Source organism: Lepidochelys kempii, chromosome 1 (assembly GCF_965140265.1).
Source record: "Lepidochelys kempii isolate rLepKem1 chromosome 1, rLepKem1.hap2, whole genome shotgun sequence".
In the NCBI taxonomy this organism is placed as follows: Eukaryota; Metazoa; Chordata; order Testudines; family Cheloniidae; genus Lepidochelys; species Lepidochelys kempii.
Genome location: NC_133256.1, coordinates 50,512,357 through 50,532,279, shown reverse-complemented (window position 1 = coordinate 50,532,279; position 19,923 = coordinate 50,512,357). Strand labels below are relative to the sequence as shown.

General features: G+C 42.1%; 1 protein-coding gene across 3 annotated transcripts in view; it reads left to right on the top strand.

The window, feature by feature from the left end:
* Positions 1-2,719: 2,719 nt before the first annotated feature.
* DCLK1 (doublecortin like kinase 1) overlaps positions 2,720-19,923 on the top strand; it is a 324,515-nt gene continuing 307,311 nt past the window's right edge. Inside the window, exons 1-3 of one of the 3 annotated variants that reach the window (XM_073341902.1) lie at positions 2,720-3,418; positions 6,843-7,232; positions 18,033-18,379. In XM_073341902.1, the coding sequence (XP_073198003.1) occupies positions 6,857-7,232; positions 18,033-18,379 (723 nt within the window). In that variant the 5' untranslated portion in view covers positions 2,720-3,418; positions 6,843-6,856. The remainder of the gene's footprint in view (positions 3,419-6,842; positions 7,233-18,032; positions 18,380-19,923) is intronic. The other 2 variants (XM_073341880.1, XM_073341871.1) reach the window with 2 other exon arrangements.

Here is a 19,923-nt window from a genome sequence, read left to right as displayed (position 1 = left end):
ATTCATGGATATATGACTTGCCCAGGTGGCTACAAACTCCATCTTGTTGCTGTGATTTTGCACAGAATAATGAAAGGGTTTCCACCCACGAGAGAGACTATAAAAGGCCCCTCCATTTTGTCTTCAGCTGGCTCAAGAGATGGCCTCTCTACCCCAAAGAGAAGCCTGAAAGAAACCGGGACAAAGGACTGTAACTACAGGGGTGTGAGTGATTGCTGGACCCAGGTCATAAACCACAATGTTGGTCTGAAAAGGATTGGACCCAGACTAGGAAAGAGACTAGTCTGTGAAAGAAGCTTATTGGGACATCTCTGAGGGTGAGATTTACCTGTATTCAGTTTCCTACTGTATTAGGCTTAGACTTGTGTATTTTGTTTTATTTTGCTTGGTAACTTACTTTGTTCTGTCTGTTATTACTTGGAACCACTTAAATACTACTTTTTATATTTAATAAAATGACTTTTTCTTATTTATTAATTAATCCAGAGTAAGTAATTAATACCTGGAGGAGCAAACAGCTGTACATATCTCTCTTTCAGTGTTATAGAGGGCAGACAATTTATCAGTTTACCCTATATAAGCTTTATACAGAGTAAAATGGATTCATTTGGGGTTTAGGCTTCCAGAAAGACTGAATACTGAGTGCTGGGAAAGTCCCTGTTAACTGAGAAGCCCCTGGACTAAGGGAATCTTAGTTTTTGTGAACTGCAGGGGGGCATGGCCCAACCTCTTGGTCTGTGCTGTAGCCAGCTGGAGTGTCTAGCTCAGCAAGATGGGAGTGGAGGCAAGCCTTCTCTGGCAGGGGGGTTTGTTCTCAGTGATATCCCAGCACATCTAGTGACAGTCTTGAGGGAATTTTTGTGACCAAACCCATCACAATTGTAATTAAGAAGTGGGCAGCATTAACTCCCGTAAATGTAAACAAACTTGTTTGTCTTAGTGATTGGCTGAACAAGAAATAGGACTGAATGGACTTGTAGGCTCTAAAGTTTTACATTGTTTTGTTTTTGAGTGCAGTTGTGTAACAAAAAAAACCCCTACATACGTTAGTTGCACTTTCATGATAAAGAGATTGCACTACAGTATTTGTATGAGGTGAAGTGAAAAAATACTCTCTTTTGTTTATTTGTTCAAATATCTTTTATTTGTAATAAAAAATATAAAGTGAGCACTGCACACTTTGTATTCTGTGTTATAATGGAAATCGATATATTTGAAAATGTAGAAAAACATTCAAAATATTTAATAAATTTCAATTGGTATGCTATTAACAGTGCAATTAATCACGATTAATTTTTTTAATCAGGATTAATTTTTTTGAGTTAATCGTGTGAGTTAACTGCAATTAATCAACCGCCCTAATAACTATAAAAAAAGTTAGGAAAATCATGTTTTACTGATTATGACAGATTTTGAGCTGCTCTGTAACAATGTACAGTATTAGTACTGTATGTTTGTTGACCTGGTTATTGGGCTGTTGACTGACTACACTGGGGTTAATTCAAGAGACAGCTGTCTGGGAAAACAGGCAGGAAGGAAAAGAATGGTTCAATATAGCCATGTCAGCAAACATTTGAGAGTTGTTATGGGACAATACCAAAACAACTGGCTTGATCTCCAGCTGAGCCTACAGGATTGGATTTGACCAGAAGGGTCTAAGCCTGAGAATGCAGAAGAATCACAGGAGTATAACAGGGCAAAAGGGACTTTCTCTCAAGAGAGTGGCGGGGGTGGCAGCCATGTGCCCAGTTTTTGACTGGAAATTCTGGTCGAAAAGGGCACCTGACAGTGTCCGGTCACATCTACTGCCTGGACACCCAAAGTCTGCTTACTGCAAGTGGGGGAGGTACCAGGTCATCACCCTCTCCAGCCCCTACTCAGCTGGGGCTGCCTCCTACCTTTGTCGGGCAGCTCCCAGCCCCGCCTCCGCAGGCAACTCCCTCCTACTGCAAGATAAACAATATGTTGGTTTAAGAAGGCTGACTGATCACTATATTTACTACTGGTCAGACTCCCACAGGGAACAACGGCGGATGCCCATATTTACCTGGATCTGCTAGGCAAGAATACCTTATACCCTGGGTACCACAGCACAAGACCCAGTCTAGGTGGAATTTTGCAATTCATCTACTCTGAGGAGAGGTAAAGATATGAGGTCTCTCACCTGACAGGGGTGCACTTAGAGACCAGACAGGGACAGAGGTGCAGCTAGCCCTGTAACACTGACCACTCTACAAACCAAACACTGTTTTGCAATACAGCCAGTTCCTAACTGTGCCAGACAACCCTGCACTGGCCGGGTTAAATATGTAGACTGCGATTTTTCAAAGCTACCCAGGGAATTTGCATGCCCAATTCCCAGTAACTTGAAGGAGATTTGGCTTGGAAATCTCTCACACAGTTTTGAAAATCTCCGCCATAGTGTAGATGAGCCTTGAGGTAAATATCCTAGGATCTGCCTTGTGCTGTGCTCAGACATAAAGTGGGGTGGGCAAGGGTGAAGGCAACCTTTTCACAGGCAATAGAGTAGGATATTTCCACAATGCACAGACGTGCGCTCAGAGAGAGCTGACAGTTCACATGCCAGCCAGCACCGCGCACACCCAAGGCATGACTGGGCTGAAGGCTGGGTGCAGGCTCAGCCGGCTCGCCTACAGCTTGCCAGCAGCAGACGGTGACGCGCAGCAGACCGCGGGCATGCATCCTGCTTCAGCTCAGCGCAGGGACGCATGCGCCACAGCAGCTGCCCCTGACCCGTGCCGGGCACTGACAGGGATTTGTGGGGCAGTGGAAAATAACGGGGCTGGGGCCGCTTCACGTTTTGACTGACTGCCCCTCCCCCCTCTCCCCCTCCCGCGCACTCCGTTTCAGATTCACACGAGAGGCGCTAAGCAAGAGCAGCGGCGCCCCTTTCTCCTCCGCCCCAGCTAGGCAGGAGGGCGGGGCGCCAAGGTGGGCAGAGGAGAGGAGCCCGGCGGGCTAGGCGGTGCGGGGAGGTAGCCCGGAGCGGCTGAGCCCATTATCCCCCCCCCGGCGCCGGGAGGGAGGCCGTGGCGGCGCCGCCCTCTGGAGGGAGAGCCGGCGAGAGGCTGGTGCGAGGAGCAGCATCCCCGGGAGGGACGGGCTAATGCAAATCGCCGCGATCAGCCGCAGACAGGAGAAGAAAGGCGAGGCAGCTGCAGCCCAGCCTCACCCGCAGCACCGGCCAGCCGGGGGGGCCAGAAGACACATAACAAAAGGCGTCCAAGCCGCTCCTCGCGGCCGCGCTTGCCATCAAAGCAGGGTGGGGGTGGTGGGGGGGGGGACTGTTGAGCTGAGCTCTTTCCGCGGAAACCCGGCACCCCCTTCACAACCAACCCACCTACTTAGGTTGGGGGCAAAGGCGCTTCCAGTCTCCCCCCCTCTCCCCCCGAAATAGGTAAGTGTTTGGATCTGCCAAGCCAAAGACAGTTCCTCTCGCCCCTTCCATTCCGGCGCGTGCTGGGGTGAGCCTCGCCGGGCTTGTCCCGGACCGCTGCAATGCACCTTTCTAGCCACCCGACTGCGTGTGTGCACCTGCCCCTTTTGTCTGGGGCTCTCATTTCGGGGGTAGCTGAATCTTCGGGTAGGATGGTGGCTAAGCTCTACGTTACCCCCGCTTTCCCTTGCTGTAGCTGGTGCTGCGTACTTCGCCCCCCCCCCTTTTTTTTTTTTTTTGGTGTGTGGCAGAGGTTGTGAGGAGGGTCCTCTCTCTGTTTGAGAAATGGTCTGACATTGGGTGGCAGATTCCGCTGTGGAGCAAACCTGTTATATGACGGGCATGCTCTACTTTTCTCTCTCTGTCTCTCTCCCTCTCTTTTTAAGAGGTGACTAAGTAAGTATTCACCGACTCTATATTCTGCTTTTAAATTCCATTTTGTTCATTTATAGTGCACCTTGCTGCTTAGCGCTGGCGATTTTTCTCTCTGATTCTGGAGAAGCCAATTATGTAATTATACCTGCAGTGTTGAAAACGTGTAGACCGTTATGGAAAATGTATTTTTCTCTCTTACCACGGGGCCAAATCATGCCATCAGTTTTTTAAGCAGAGCTTCCTGTTTAAAAACTGATGGCACAATATGGCTCATGAATAGAGGGTTCAGCTGGCTTAGTTGAATTTCAGACACGTTTTGTGTCACCTCAGAAGAATACATCTTTTTTGAAACCATTATGACCTACATCAGATTGAATCGAGGAAATCATTAGAAAATGCACTCTGTTTCAGACTTTATTCAATAATCTTTATTGTGTTGGTGTGTGTATTTGGGTCTGAGTGATTGTTTTATGTAATCACCCACTCACACCTACACACACAATCTGCCTTTAACACATTCATGTGGTATGAACTGTGGGGCCTGTGCCTTTTACATAGTAACATTTGATCAAACCAATTAATTGTCTATAATTTCATTGTCTTAGTTTTGGCCTTCTGATGTGAACACATTGGAGTGTGAATGGCAGGAGCACATTGTTCTAGGGAGAATCTTATTTCCCTTTTAAATTTAATTTGAGGCAAAAATCATTTGTGAAAGTATGGATCATTCCTCATACTATCCACTAAGACTCGAGATTACTAAAAATGAAAATTTTGTGATGTTTCTTTTACAGGGAAGGGGTGTATGTGTATGGTTTTTTTCTTTAATTTGACATGGTATAGACAATGAAACCACAGTAGACGTTGAGGGGGTTTTTTGGTTGTTTTTTTGTTCTTCCAACACAAAGACCACACTTTGGAAGTGAAACTGATGAGTTCTGTAAGGGGATGTTTAAATCCCAATAAATGGCTTTTATTGGAATAATAACTTAAACCCCCCACACACATCAAAACATGGCTGTTAATCTTGGGTTTATATTGACCTGACAGTGCCCCTTTAAATAATGTAAACTTTTATCGTTCTCAGTATAATGGGGTGACAGTGAGAGACAGACAGTGGTCCAGAGAGAACTTTTCTGTTCTTTGAATGTAGTTTTGTCAGGGTGGGGGTAGAGGGACTGGTCTAGAAAGGTGTTTTCCATAGTGTGTGAGTGTGGGGAGGAAGGGTGTTTTTTGTAGTACAGCAAATCTTCATATGCAGATGCAAGGCAAAGTATGTAAATATAACCAGGATCCCATGTTTGGATAATAAAATGAGTCCAGCTCTAACCAAATTCGAATAAATAACCTCCACAAGGACCCTGATCTTGCATTGGTTTTGGTACATGTTTAGTTTAAGCATATGAATAGTCCTATGAATTTGGGAGGGACTACTCACATGCTTGAGAGTTGGGCACTGGGGCACACTATTCACTTTAACATATACCGGTATAAACAAAATGGTATAGGTCCATCTCTCTGTCATATTGAACCATTTCTCTGTTGTTGATTTGTTTTGTAACTGTCATTTAATGATCAGTGGTAATGAAACTGGTGCTTTCTATCTTGTGTTTTTTTCCTTTTTATTGGAAATCCATGACAGAGCACCCTTCTAAATTAGGTCTGTGAATCTGTGCTATAAATAAATGTACTGTGCTTTGCTTTGTGTTCTGCAGACAACTTTTACTACAAGTCTAGGGTGGCTCTTAAAACAAAATGAGACTAGTCTGTTTAAAATAACAAACCAAACAAAATCGAAGGATTTATTTATATAGAGATGAAAACTGACATAACAGTTGTAGTAACATGTTTTTAACAAGATTAGTTCAGGATTTTTGTTTTTTAAATATATATACACACCTTGAAAAAGGGAAGTGAGTGCTACACATTCCCTTACATATAAATAAAATGGCTAAGATCTTCAAGGTATGTGCTATATTAAAAAGTTGGAATCATTCAATCAAGAACCCAGTCATCTTGGAGCCTTATTTGTGGTTGTCTCAGGTGTTTAGTATCAGTTGCTAATTCATTCAGTGTTTCTGAAGTCATCAGTCAGTTAGTGATTTATTCCAATTGGCGTTACAGATTTTTGACCAGGAAAAATGATCAGGGATGACAAATTCTTAGCACTGAGTTAAGGATATTTACTGCTTTACCCTTTTATTTGTATATTCTGAAAGGTAGTTTGCTCAGTGGATGATATTAGTTTCAGGAGCTCCTGCTAACCATGTCTGTCTGTTCTGTGGTAATTGAGTACCTCCACCTGTTCACTGTGTGCTAAAGGTTTGGGAGTGGTGTTAACTCCAATCAGTCTAGTGTAGAACGTGGGGTGAGGTGAGATGTAATGGCTGTCTGGAGCGAGACTTTTTCATGAATGAAAAAGTCATCACAGTCAACTCACTTGTATTAATAGTCCTAATTTCTGTTGCTAACCTACATGACTGCTTCTTTGGAAATGTTCTTAATTGGTTGTGTCACATTGGCTGGCAGTAAATATAATCCACTAAGTGGCAACTTTTTTGTGGTCAGACTTGGAATGAGCAATGCTGAGAGCATGAGTAGTTTGGTTGTCACTTTTAATAGGATTGGAAGCTTCACTTGGGTGCAAGACTAGCGAAAACCAGTTGAGCTACTGAGAAGAAGAGCAGCTGAACTTTGTACCATATATTATGTCACATAGGCATTGTGTGTCTCCTTAATTTTTGATCAAATGCTTTTTTTTGTGTGGTGGTGATGGTTTGCTTCTTGGTATAGTATAAAGATGGCAACTAGGTTACACAGTCTACTTTTTGGTGAACAAGTTTTTTCCATGTGCTGTACAGTTATGGTTTTAAAAAAAATGTAGATTAACCTTGATCACTCTACAGGAGAGCCTCCCATAGTGTTTTATTTGTACACTGAATTCTTATGAGTTCTAACTGGAGTTATAAAAATACTTTATCCATTGAATTCTTTCTCTTTCTCATCCCAGATTTACCGTCAAAGATGTCCTTTGGAAGAGACATGGAGCTGGAACATTTTGATGAGCGTGATAAAGCACAGCGATATGGCAGAGGGTCACGGGTAAATGGTCTGCCTAGCCCTACCCACAGTGCCCACTGCAGCTTTTACCGAACCCGCACTCTACAAACCCTCAGTTCTGAGAAAAAAGCCAAGAAAGTTCGTTTCTATCGCAATGGAGACCGGTATTTCAAAGGGATTGTCTATGCCATCTCCCCCGACCGGTTTAGATCTTTTGAGGCCCTGTTGGCTGATCTGACCCGAACTCTATCTGATAACGTGAATCTGCCCCAGGGCGTGAGAACAATCTACACCATTGATGGTGCCAAGAAGATTTCCACCTTGGACCAGCTAGTGGAAGGTGAATATTTAAGAAAGGCAGGGTGTAAAGTTCCTGTCTGTATCACTACTTTACTTTACTTTACTTTACCACTGTTATATTTGCATCAATGCATGCCTAATATTTCAAATATGTTGTGAGCTTCTTCATGACAGACTTTCCACAAATATGAAGAGTACATAGTATTGTGACTCAGATTATCATATAGGCTTTTCTTTTCTCATAGGAGAGAATGTACATCTCAAACATAGCTTGAAAAGCATTACTGTCCACTTGCACTTAAAGAGGAAGCTATTTGTCTCCTTTCAGGACCATGGGTTCTATATTCCTTTCTGAAAGTGGAGAAAGGGAAAGGTCACCTCCCCCCATGGTAGCCCTCCTAAATTTCAGAGCTCTCTTATTTTGACAGTTCCTAATTGCATGTTAAAATCTTGCAGAAGGGTTCTAAACTAAACTAGATCAAGCCAATGGTACCCTTATTTATCTACTTGTTACAACAGCAGATGTCCTCAGTGATACTAAAGGCCAGTACTGATGGGGTTTAAAGAATTTATATCACTTCATAGTAAAGACCTCTAGTTGTTCCTCTCTAATAAATGTCTTGCCTTATGTGAGTGGAGAGTTACTTCTGTTAAGTAACTGGAGATAAAGTAGGCTCTATGATAAAGGCTAATATTACTCTTCAGCTCAGTCAGGGCCCATTGTCTGAACCATTTTATTTCTCCCTACAATGCAGTGGTGATATCAAACCCATCACCAGTGGAATTCACATTGTTCCCTAGTGCTAGGGAGCTCCAAATTCAGAGTCTTCTTCTAAACCAGGGCTCCCTCACCTTGAGTGCAGTACACTGCCTTCAAGATACCTGCTGGCTTGCCTTTGGCTTCTTTCTCCATACAGAGAGAGCAGTTCTTAGAGTAGAATAAAGAAACAGCCTACCTGGCATCTAGTCAAGTGGAATGGAGCTCCAGTTGTAGTTCTGGAGTGTACTAGCTTTACAGAGGAAAGGATAAAACGTAATTTAATCCCCAGACATGAGACCTGCTGTCAGCCCAGCCCGTGGCCTTAACTGTGTGCATGTATTTTAGCAAAACTTAAAGGTAACTATGTGGGTAGAAGGAAAGAAGAGTCCTCCAGATTTTTTTTTTTAAGTACTATTCTACCCTTAAACAAAAATACCTTGAGTAACCCTGCAAATTTGGTCCTGACCTATTAACCCTTACTAATGTGAGTAGTCCCATTGATTTAAGGAGGTATTTATTTGTATTGCTACAATGACTAGAGGCCCCAATGAGGTACTAAGTGCTGTACCCCACACTTTTGTGTGTGTGTGTTTTTTTTTTTTAAATGTTCTTGTGACACAGAACTAACCATTTTAGCATATGATGATGCAAGGGGAACAGGTGGAGAAAAATTAATATGGGGAGGGAAAGAAGATCCTAATAAACAATGTATTTGGCATAACAAAGCAATCTTGGCACACACCATACTTAGCTGTTATCAAGGGGTTTTTGAAGGCATCACAGCAGAGAGGCCTTAAGGAAGGGTTTGAAAGAGGACAAAGTGATGAAGGAGGAATTTTTTACAGAGCTCCTCCCTGCGTAGGAGGCACAGTGAAAGACAATGTAAAGGTGCTTGAGTGTCGGTGGCACTGCTCTCATAAGTAAGGGATTGCAGGTTCAAGCCCATAACTTTGGTTTCAGTGTTTCAGATTGGACAATAGTAGACCTGTGCAGTATTTATATTATGCTGGGGGGAGTGTAACTGCCAGGAGGACGATGAAAGAAATAGCCATTGCTATCCATTCCAGGACCATGCTTCTCTTTCCTTTAAATAATTAATTGAGCTCTTCACCAGGAAGCAAATGTCCCTAATATAAATGGTAACTGTCTGGCAGCTAAAACCTGTGCAAAAGCCAGCTATCAAGGACAGAGAACATGATGCAGAGGGTATATTAAAATCAAATTACCTTGCAAATATTAATCTGATCAGCTGATGTGCTTGTCTAGTAATTGATCAGTTATTGCCAACCTGTGAAATAATGTATATGTTGTTTATTATTGGGGGGGAGGGAGAGAAGAAAAAGGAAAAAAAGAATATTTGGGGCAGACAAACCAAATGTCTTCTCTTCCTGTGCCTGCCCCTCCACCCAGTGTTGGTGTAATGCTCAAATCTAAAGTGTATATTCCTATTTCTATGTGCCACTTGTAGGACTGAAAGGAGTAAATCTTTGTGCATAATTAAAATTATGTGCTTACTCCACCCAAAAAGAGTTGGTCTGTTCTGGAGATCTGGTGCTGTGTGTACATACTTCTATAAAACTGCAAAATGGAATCCTTTGGAGATTTACAAGCCAGTCAAAACAGTGCAGAATACAGATTCACCCACTGGCTGTTAATGGAATGAGGGCTTTTTTTTTTATTTAAACCTCTGTTTTTCTTTTTAAATCTAACAGACTTTGCTAGTTTATAACAGCAATAATTAGCTTGCAGCTGCTGCTTTTTGTTTAAAGAGCTGGAAAATCACTTGGCTTTGCCAGCTCCCCATTTACATTCCTGTTCAGGCTGTTAAAATGTCAAGTGTTGCTTTGTGTTTATGATTAGATTAATGCACTCTCACTATATGTACTAACTTCATAAGATCTTTCTCACTCGGATATCTTCCTTTTTTTTTTGATGATGATACATTTTTTGATGAGACTTTCTGAGGCTATGTCTACACTGCCACTTATGTTGGCAAAACTTACATCACTCAGGGGTGTGAATATTCCACCCCGTTGAGCAACATAAATTAAGCTGGAATAAGTGCTAGTGTGCACAGTGCCAGGTTGGTGGGAGCTTCTTCCACTGACCCGAGCTTCTGACACTCGTGAGAGGTGGGTTGGTGTTAGTTTTTTACGCTGATGGGAGGGCTCTTGCCTGTCTGCATAGAGTGTCTTCACCACATGCCCTGCAGCAACACAACTGCACCAGTACAGCTGTGCTACTGCTGCACTGTAAATGTAGACATGCCCTTAGGTGCAAACCCTGTAACTAGAGATGGTTCATTCTGAAATTCAGCGTTCATTCTTTTCTCATTCTTCCCTCTCCACTGGGGAGAATGCTGCATCCTTCCCGTAGGAGTAGGGTGAGGGAGGACTTTGTCTGTTTTCCTAGGATGACTCATGAGAGGTGTTGACAGGCTCTGGAGAGAGACGCTTTGGTGGTAAGGATGTGGCTATAATGGAGCTGTGTGGGAGGTAGTCCTGAAGGAACAAATAGGATGAAAATTGGCTGCTTTGCATCAGCAGTGTTCTTTGTTGGTATGCAGGAAGCCTAATTTCAGTCAGGTGAAATTTTTTTCTCCTTCCACCCCCCCACCCCCAAAAAAACCAACAAAAAACAAAAACAAAAAACCACTTCAGGAGTCTTAGATGCTTCTTCCACTAATTAAAATCTAATGGACTACTTTGAAAAATTCAACTCGAATTCCTTTGGCAGTAAGACCTATCGTATGGAAAATGGACTTGGCTTTGCTAAGGAAAGGTGCGCAGATCTTTAATGTCCCCATAATTTGCTACCTTCCCTTCTCCTTTCACCTCTTCCAGATGAAGGACTGTAATGGCTTTCAGATTTACTTTTTGCTGTCAAATCTAATCTTGTAAATAGCTACTGAATCTTGACTTACTATACATGGATTTGGGTTCCAAAAGATGAAGTTTTTTTCATTCCTCCTGATACAAATGGAATCCATAAACTACATATTGCAAAGACTACCTCATCATAGAGATGTGGCAAGACTAAGTTATCTATTCCATATGTAACTCTCAGGAATTGGCAAATGATTAATTTATCTTGCTTTTCCATATAAACCCTAGAGATTCATAAGAGTATATTAATTAAACCCAAGAGAAAGGCGGACTAGCAGTTCCTGGCCTTAAGAACTGTTACTGTACATCTTAACTACGAACAATAATAGATTGGATTAAGCATGAAAACTTTAAAACAGGTGTTATATATTCCTCAACCTTAGCTTGTGTGGTAATAGTCCAATTACAAAAAAGAAATAAACCTTGAACTCTATGGCCATGATTGTGGTTATTTTATTTGTATTCCCATAGTGCCTACAAGCCCTAGTCATTCACCAGGACCCCATTGTGCTAGGCGCTATACAACACAGAACAAAAGGACAGCCCCTGGCCCAAAGACTTTATAATCTAAGTATAGAACAAGATCCAACAGATGGATGGAGACAGAGGAGTACAAGAAAACAATGAGACAGAAGAGTCAGTTCACAAGTGTCCTAACTGTTGTGAAACTTTTTGGTAGGCCTCACATCAAAGGACGGTTTGGAAGGAGAGTAATGAGGTAGCTTTGTGCATAGTTCTGGGGAGCTCCCCCCAAGCATGGGGAGCAGTGTGGAAGAAAGAAGGAAGGTGCTTGTTTAGTAAGTGGGCAATAGAGGCTGGCATCATGGACAGCTTGGAAGCAGAAGCTCCCACTTCAATAGAGAGTGAGAGATGAGCTGTGAAGGCCTTGAGAGTGAAGACAAATAGCTGATGTTTGATGACATAGAGGGGTGACATGGCCAAAGCAACAGGCTAGGAAAGTGATCTTTGCAGTGGCATTCTGAGTGCTTGTAGATAGTGCTGTGGGCTTTAATGGGACTATACACATGAGTATAATTAAGCATATGTGTAAATGTTTGTGGAATCAGGGCTTTGAGCATCCGCAACCTTTAATATTTGGATGTCCTCCTTTCTTTGTAGTCCATTCCACCTAGTGGAGGGCTACCATCATTCCTCCACACAATTATCCTGAGACTCTATTGCCTTCCCCACACATGAGGGCTAAGGGGATGGGGAAGAGGCAGCTGTCTCCTCACTGTACCAGACTTTAGGAGATCCAGCCTCCTTCCCCATATTTGTTAGGAGATGTCTTCCATTAATCTACCTCCAATTCTGTTTTATTCTGGAACCCGACACCCTCTGTTGATCAATACTCGCATTGGGCATCTGCTGCCAGGAGGCACTAGCACTTTGTTTGGCTGCCACGGCCACCCGTGCCTCAAAATCCCTGCTGGCTTCACAGTTGGCTAACGGTTCCATCCCTAACAGCCGCTATGATCCTATCCACTCCCCATTCCTCAGATGCTGAACATGCAATTTCATGACAGGCAACCATCAACCTTTCCCATGCACAAAACTTAGACACCAGCTAATTTACCCTCTTCTGGCCTTGTCCAACCATAAGGGCCAGGAAGCTCCCCTGTAAGACCCTCTGCAGTATCTCAGGCTAGGAAAAGGACCAGGCTCTACTCTAGTCCTTAACTCCACTCAGTTAGAAGCTTGATGAGCAGGATAATGGACACGTTAGTAAAGAGACTATTAACATACTAGAAAAGACAAAAGGGCCACTAAAATGCAACTTTGCTCCTTTTCTTAGAATGTTCACATAAAGAATTAATGCTGCCTCCTCCTAGCAGACATTTTGCCTCTTTGTGGCCATCTTTTCCAGCTCTTTTAAAGAAAACAAGCACAGCACATCACATAAGACCAGTTCTGCACTGGAAAAACTACCTTTGCTGGCAAATGTAAGTGTAGACCAGTCCAATGGGTAACTTTTTCTTCAGGCATAGACCAGGCATAAGTTTCTTTCTTTTTAAAGATTGCTGTCTTCTATGGCTTTGAATATTAAGATTTTTAATGTACTTGGAATAGCATAACAGCACATTAGTTTAAATGTTGAGCACTCTCAGAATTTGTAACAAGTGTTAGCTTGTGTAGTATTGAGCCAATAAGTAAACTGTACATAAAATATCACCCACTTTTTTTTTTTACCCATCTAATCCTATCTCGGGGTGGGGGGGGGGAAGGGAAGTCAGTGTTAAATCCTAATGTTATATTTTACCAGTTCCCTATCAAATGTTTCAAGCAGCGGAAAGTCCCCATTCTTTATTTTAGTGGCTGTTGATACTGTAAAATCTATAGTTGAGACTTGATCAGTGACAGATGAATGAGCATTTCATAGTGCAGTCACTTCCCTTGGGAAGCTGTTCCACAGTCTCTCATATCTTTCCTGTTATTCAGCATGCTTACTCATTACTTTAGTTCTGTCTGTCTTAATTTTGTATCAATGTAAGTTTTACCCTCTTCTGTGTTGACACCCTACAAAGGCTTGCTGATGGCTATAAATTCCTTCACTGCTCCCTCAGTTGTCATATAGCTGGGGCGTAAGATTAGGGCTAGATTGTGTCTTTTTAAGCACAATCCTAAGCAAGTCATAGTACTTCAGCTTTATAACCCCTGGAGTAGCCCCTATGAGACATTGTGCCTCTGAGACATCTCTCTTGCACACATTTCCTCTCTGCTTCCCCTTTGCTCTGGGGTCAGATAGTCATTTGCTGTTGGCCCTTACCAAATTACAACCACTGTCTCTGTCCCCCATAAAAGGGGAAAGAGTGACTGCAACCTTATGGCTATTAATGGGCGTCCCAGCCACTGCTGCTACCTGGACATGGTGAAGCACCTAAAACTCCAGCACAACCCCCCTGATTGTGATCTTTGACAAAGTCCAAGTTGAAAGATCGGATTCGTTCCATAGACCTCTGTCTCCCCCTTCCTCTTCCTTCTCCAAATCTCTTCAGTCTTGTTTGGACTGAATCCTTATCCAAGCCCCAACTTAAGGGACTTCCTCTTCTTTGGACTGAGGCTCTTATTTAAACTATGGGTAAATGTCTACACTTGCCTTATAGCAATTGTGAGTGAACCTTAACTAAGCTAACTCTCTTGTTCTGTGGCTACCAGTATAGAATAGACGAGAGATACTGAATCTCCTCATTGGATTATGGATCCTATCTGTGAGCACTGACATAATTCCAGCACTCCATGTTAGTCACGGAAAGGCTTTTGTTTCTTTTTATTTACCTTTAATCTACCTTCTAAGGTGGGGGGGGGAAAAGATTTTTAGAATGGGAAACAAAATCAAGGTGGACGTTCTTTGCATTGTGACTGGCTTCTCTTATCACAAAGGCAATTAAGATTGGAGGATTAGTCTTAACTTTGAACTTTCTGACCACTGTCAATTAGGGTCCTGATTCAGGAAAGCTAAACATGTTCTTAAGTGCTTCCATGAATAAGGATGCTTTCCTGAATTGGGGCCTCAGTGTTTAAAAACTCACATATATGCATCACTATAAAATCAGGGTGTAGTTTACTTAGGACAGGACAAATACAAAACACTTCTCAAACATTTAATTCAGTGGCCTTTGGGAACATGTATGTGTGACTCCCATGGTTGCAAACTGACTTCCTTGGAGTTGTTCTATGGTAAATGATGATATATTTGTACTTCTCTATTGGAAACTTACCTTATTGCATCACAACTTTAAGACTACTTAAAAAATAACGTGTATCTAGTCTTCATTCTCCTCTTTAAAAGAAACAAAAAGCCATTAAAATAATGGTCCAGTTTAGGTAGAGCAAGTTATATAAATCTACATAAGCATTTAGAACCAGATGAAATCTAGGTTGTTCCCTTTTAGGAAAAGCGTACCTTAGTAGAAGGATGATATCACTGTTTGGTGCAATGCTGCAGTAAAACTGGTAGCTAAAATTGCTGGGGAAATTCTGGCACACAAGCCAGCAAAATCAGTGACTGCTTTCTCACTCTAGTTTTTGTTTTTTGTTTTATAAATAGCTACTAATGCTATAATCAATCAAGAGTCAATACTTGTTTGCAGTATGACATGCTCACTCATCTGGTGCTATTCAGTAGGGACCCAGTTATGCAGCTCATGCAGAGTGGGCTACCCAAAGCTTTTTTGGGGAAAAAGCGGGCTGTAACAGGGTGGTTACCCACTTCTGCCCTGTGGGGCTTAAAAGCCAGCCCTAGGAGAGAGCCAGGGCTGAGGGCAAGAAAAGCTAGGCTTATTGGGGAAATGGCCGCAGCTGGGCCTATAAAGGGGCTGCTAGGCTAAAGCTTAGCTAGTCTCTCTGCGTTCAGAGAGGGAAGGGCCTGGCTGCAGGGACCTGAGGGAATACCTAGATTGGGGCAGGGCTGAGGGGGAAAGGTCAGGGGAGCTCCGGCCTCGAAACCCCCAGGCTCCAAGGCCTAGATTAAGGCCTATTAGGTACTGGGGTTGCCAGGGGCAGCCCATGAGTAGACAGAGGCAGCAGGTCCAAACCCCCTCACCTGTGTTGAGTGGCTGATACACTGCAGTCTGCCCCACGGAGCAGGGCTAAGTGATGACTGGCAGTAGCCAAGACTGAGGCGAGGTGGGGGTAGTGGGTGGGGGTTCCCCAGGGAGGGGAGACCCTCAGGGATTGTTAGGGTTTACTGCCAGGGGGCAGCACCCCAGTGGGAGGAGGCACAGGGTACTGGGAGGGACTGGGGCCTGCAGTAAGGCGGATCACCAGACATCCAAGGGCGCTCCAGAGGCTGACGAGCTAATTTCTGAGGACAACCAGCAGGAGGTGCTGCCAGGTGAGTTCGGCTTTATTACAGGGGCAAAATCAAGCATGCTCGGTACATTAATGGTCTGTGTCTTGGGGTAGTATTAGCTGTAACAATACATAATATATTTAAGTAACCAGTTTGATATTTATCTGTAAACTAGAATGGAGGTAGCCTACCCCTTGGAAATATGACAGCATTCTAAAATATTATTTTTTTTTTTCTAGACCCATTCCTCTAATTCAGTGACTACTCAGTCAGTTGCTGTGTTGCAACAACACTGCCTTAATGTAAACTTGTAACTGTTAGAGAAGCCTGTAAACTATTTTAATAAACCAAAGTAGACACACACTATTTGCTATTGATTGTGAATACTCAGAAATAAGTAGCTTTGTTAATATAAGAGGGCCTAAAATACCTTGACACCAGTTCCTGTATATCAGAAGTAAATCCAATCTACACCGTGTATTGACTTATTGCATATGTGTCTGTAAAAACACTCTTCTAAGAAATTTTGATTATATTAATAGCTGTACTTTAAAATTCTTGAAATCTATGGATGAGGTGTTTTATACAAAGAGGGAGCACTTATATAGTATTTGACCTTGCAACAATGGAACAGTCAGTGCTAAAAATATTGGTCCGGGACACTGATAAAAGAGAATGTGTCTTGTTTGATCACTCTTAGATCATTACTATAGTTAATTGCTAAACCCTTTTGTTCTGAGGCTACCAGCTATGTACGTTTGTATTAAAGGAAGAGCTTAACTCTGCCTCCTATAAAAGTAGCAGAAGTGGGGGGTTTTTGGTCAGTCATTTCTTAACACCTAGGCTTTGCAATGACATTTTAAATGTTCTTGCAAACTTGAATCAACATCATGAATAAAATGTGATTAAATGTTTCCCTTCTCCTGCCCTCCTGGCATTTTATGGTTCAATTTAAAGGGACAATCCAGCCGCCTTAAAAGAAATTTATTTTGATTACTGTAATCTCCTTCTTGCTGGCCTTTCTGATACTCTCATTGTATCCATCTTCCTCCATAATGGCCTTTAAAATTATCTTCTTCATTTGTTCTGCTGATGCTGTTGCCTCCTCCTTTTGAGTCCCTCCACTGGCTTCACCTTGCTCTCCTCAACAAGTGTTTAACTTTTCATTGTTACCTGTTGGGCAACACACAAATCCATCCTGGCCTAGGCCTCAGGTCTTACTGCTTATCTGATCTTGCTGTTCCCGCTTCTCTACTCCTCTACGTAAGGTGTGAATTCTCTTGGTTTTACCTCTTGCACTTACTTCAGTTTCAGCACTGAGGATACTAGCCAATATCCGTTCTGGCTCATGCACCGATACAGTGTTTGTGTTTCAGGGGAAATGTTTAATTCTAAACAGAAAATATTTGTAATGGTATTTTAATGGAAACGTTTCCATTGACCTTAATCAATTTTTTAACACTGTAGTTAAGCTTTGTAACTTTTGGGCCAGAAGTGTTTAACATTGTGAGATCTGTCATTTTAATTCACTCTTTCCATATTTGTTAAATTAAAGTTTTAACTTTGTTTAAAAAATGAGCCTTTGATTATTTACTATGAAATTAGCACAATTTTAAGTTCAAGTGCTGAGTCCCATAAAGTCTAGTGGTCAGGATTCCTGGTTTTCACCCAGGCTGCCTGGATTCATTTCCTGGGGTGGGAATAGTACTGAGCTTTTATGAGGGGGGAGGAATAGCTCAGTGGTTTGAGCATTGGCCTGCTAAATCCAGGGTTGTGAGTTCAATCCTTGAGGGGGCCATTTAGGGATCTGGGGCAAAAATTGGGGATTGGCCCTGCTTTGAGCAGGGGGTTGGACTAGATGACCTCCTGAGATCCCTTCCAACCCTGAGATTCTCTGAACCTTATTTTGTGGAAAATATCATTATTTCTCAATTATTTTTCCTAGTATTATAGTGTACTGTTACTTCAAAAGTATGTGAGACCTATGTTTTGTGTACAGCACTGTAAGCCTCTGAAAATCCTGTTGAATACATGAAATCAGAGGACCACTCTGAAGAATGTATCGGGGGCTGGAGAATTCTTATCGTTGCATATCTGTATTAAACAGCAGAAATGGAGTATTCAAAGTATATTTAAAAAACTATCTGAAGAACTTGCAAATAAGAAAACTGCTGCTTTAATCCAGTGTGTCAATGTAGTTTCTTGGTATAATGCACCTTGCCACCTACTCATAGCATCTTTCCAAGACTATATTATGGTCTGCAGCTTCTTAGCTGAGAGGATGGAGAGGGGAGAAAAGATATGATTGATACAGGGCAGGTCAAAAGTAAGATGTCTTTTTACATTAGTCTGACTTATTGGTCTGACACTTTTTATCCTTTTCGTTTTCTTTTTTCCCTTCAGGGGAGAGCTATGTGTGTGGTTCAATAGAACCTTTCAAAAAACTGGAGTACACTAAGAATGTAAACCCAAATTGGTCAGTGAATGTTAAGACAACATCCACTTCCCGTACGGTGCCGTCTCTTGCCACTGCCAAAGGAAGTCCTTCAGATGCAAGAGAAAATAAAGATTTCATCAGGCCTAAACTGGTCACCATCATCAGGAGTGGTGTGAAACCACGTAAAGCAGTCCGGATTCTGCTTAATAAGAAGACCGCACATTCATTTGAACAGGTTCTTACTGATATAACTGATGCCATCAAGCTGGATTCGGGAGTGGTTAAACGCCTGTACACACTTGATGGAAAACAGGTAAGAGATTTCATCCTAATAATCTCCAGAAACCTTCTCTCCCCTCCCACCCCCCTTCAGGGGGTAGTGAGTCTTGTCATCACTTTTAGTAACTGATATGGTAATTAATTTTGTTGCGATGGGTACTGCATGACTGGTGTTCACTTCTGGTCTCCTGAATAAGGTTAGTGTACACTTTTAAGTTAGGGGTTTGGGTATACTGATTAATACAAAAGCATAATATTAGTAAAAGATCTTTTCAGGAACAATTTGCCACTTTGCCTCAATGGATGGTCTGGTTATTTATGTGTGTTTGTAGCTCTTAATTTACCACAAATCAAATTTGCAATGCTGGCTTCGAAAACGTATGTGTCAGAAAGCCAGAATGAAGGACATGATACTAAGGTATGCTGAACTGATTTCTTTAACCTGTCTTTTTTGTTTGTTTGTTTTTTGATTCATAATGTTAAAGAATTGTTCTTAGTGCCTGTAAATCTAATAACAATGAGGATACATCGCATTGTATTGGACAGTAATACATTTGCATATAAAATGTACCTTTTTTACTTTTGAAGCATAATTTCACAGTCTAAACTATCCTATCGTAAAGAAGAGGTTACAAGTTCAAAAAAAGGTGGGTGGGAACTTTCCGTCAGCCAGAAAGCAATGTGGGGTCTGTTGACCCATGGTGCCCAAACTTGTCCGTGAATCTCTTCCAGGTGGTCCAGAGAGCTGCTCCTTCACCATTCCAAAACCATATATGTTCAAGCAATGTCTTTTCTGTTGAAGGTAGCCCGATCAAAATACTGTTCAAGTTCTAGAGGATTTTTTTGACCAAGTAAATATAAATTACCTTTCTCTTCTGTGTAATGTGACCTACTGCTTTGCTTTTTTTCTTTTGATGTAAATTTAACCTTAAAATATATGGATGATAAAAAATATTGAAGAGGTAATGAACTTACAGGAAGACAGAGGCAAACTACAGTATGACCTGAATCAATTAGAGCAACGATGGCTACAGGTAAACAAGGGGAGATTTGGTATTTTACAAATGTTAACTCTTACCCTGAGGAAATAGCACAGATACAAAATGTGGAGATAAAACATTGCATGTGAAGTCTCTCTCTCTCGCTATAGTGAGTGTCCAAATATTTGTCACGTAAGCATGCCTATAGCTGACATGATTGTGGGAGAGCAGACTGCCTGAGAAGATTTCTATCTTGAGAAGCTCTCCAGTTCACAATATAAGTAGACGACATTGAGGAACAGCACAACTTCTTTGCCATCTCCAAAAGTCCCATGTACAGTAGAAATGTTTCATGTAGAATGATTAGCATCTTTCCCTCCCCCCCTCCCCCCTTAAGTTGGTAACTCCATGAGACAGTACAGAATGGAAAAACTGGATGTCAGAAGTGAGAAGCTATAAGAGACAGGGTGACTTCAGGGAATGGTAATGGGAAACAATATTTTACCTCAAATAAGGGCCAAGTTAGTAGTGATTAAAAGCCATTCCCATCTGCAGGTTAATGTTCAGTAACCTACATGTGACACTTGTGTTGGTGATC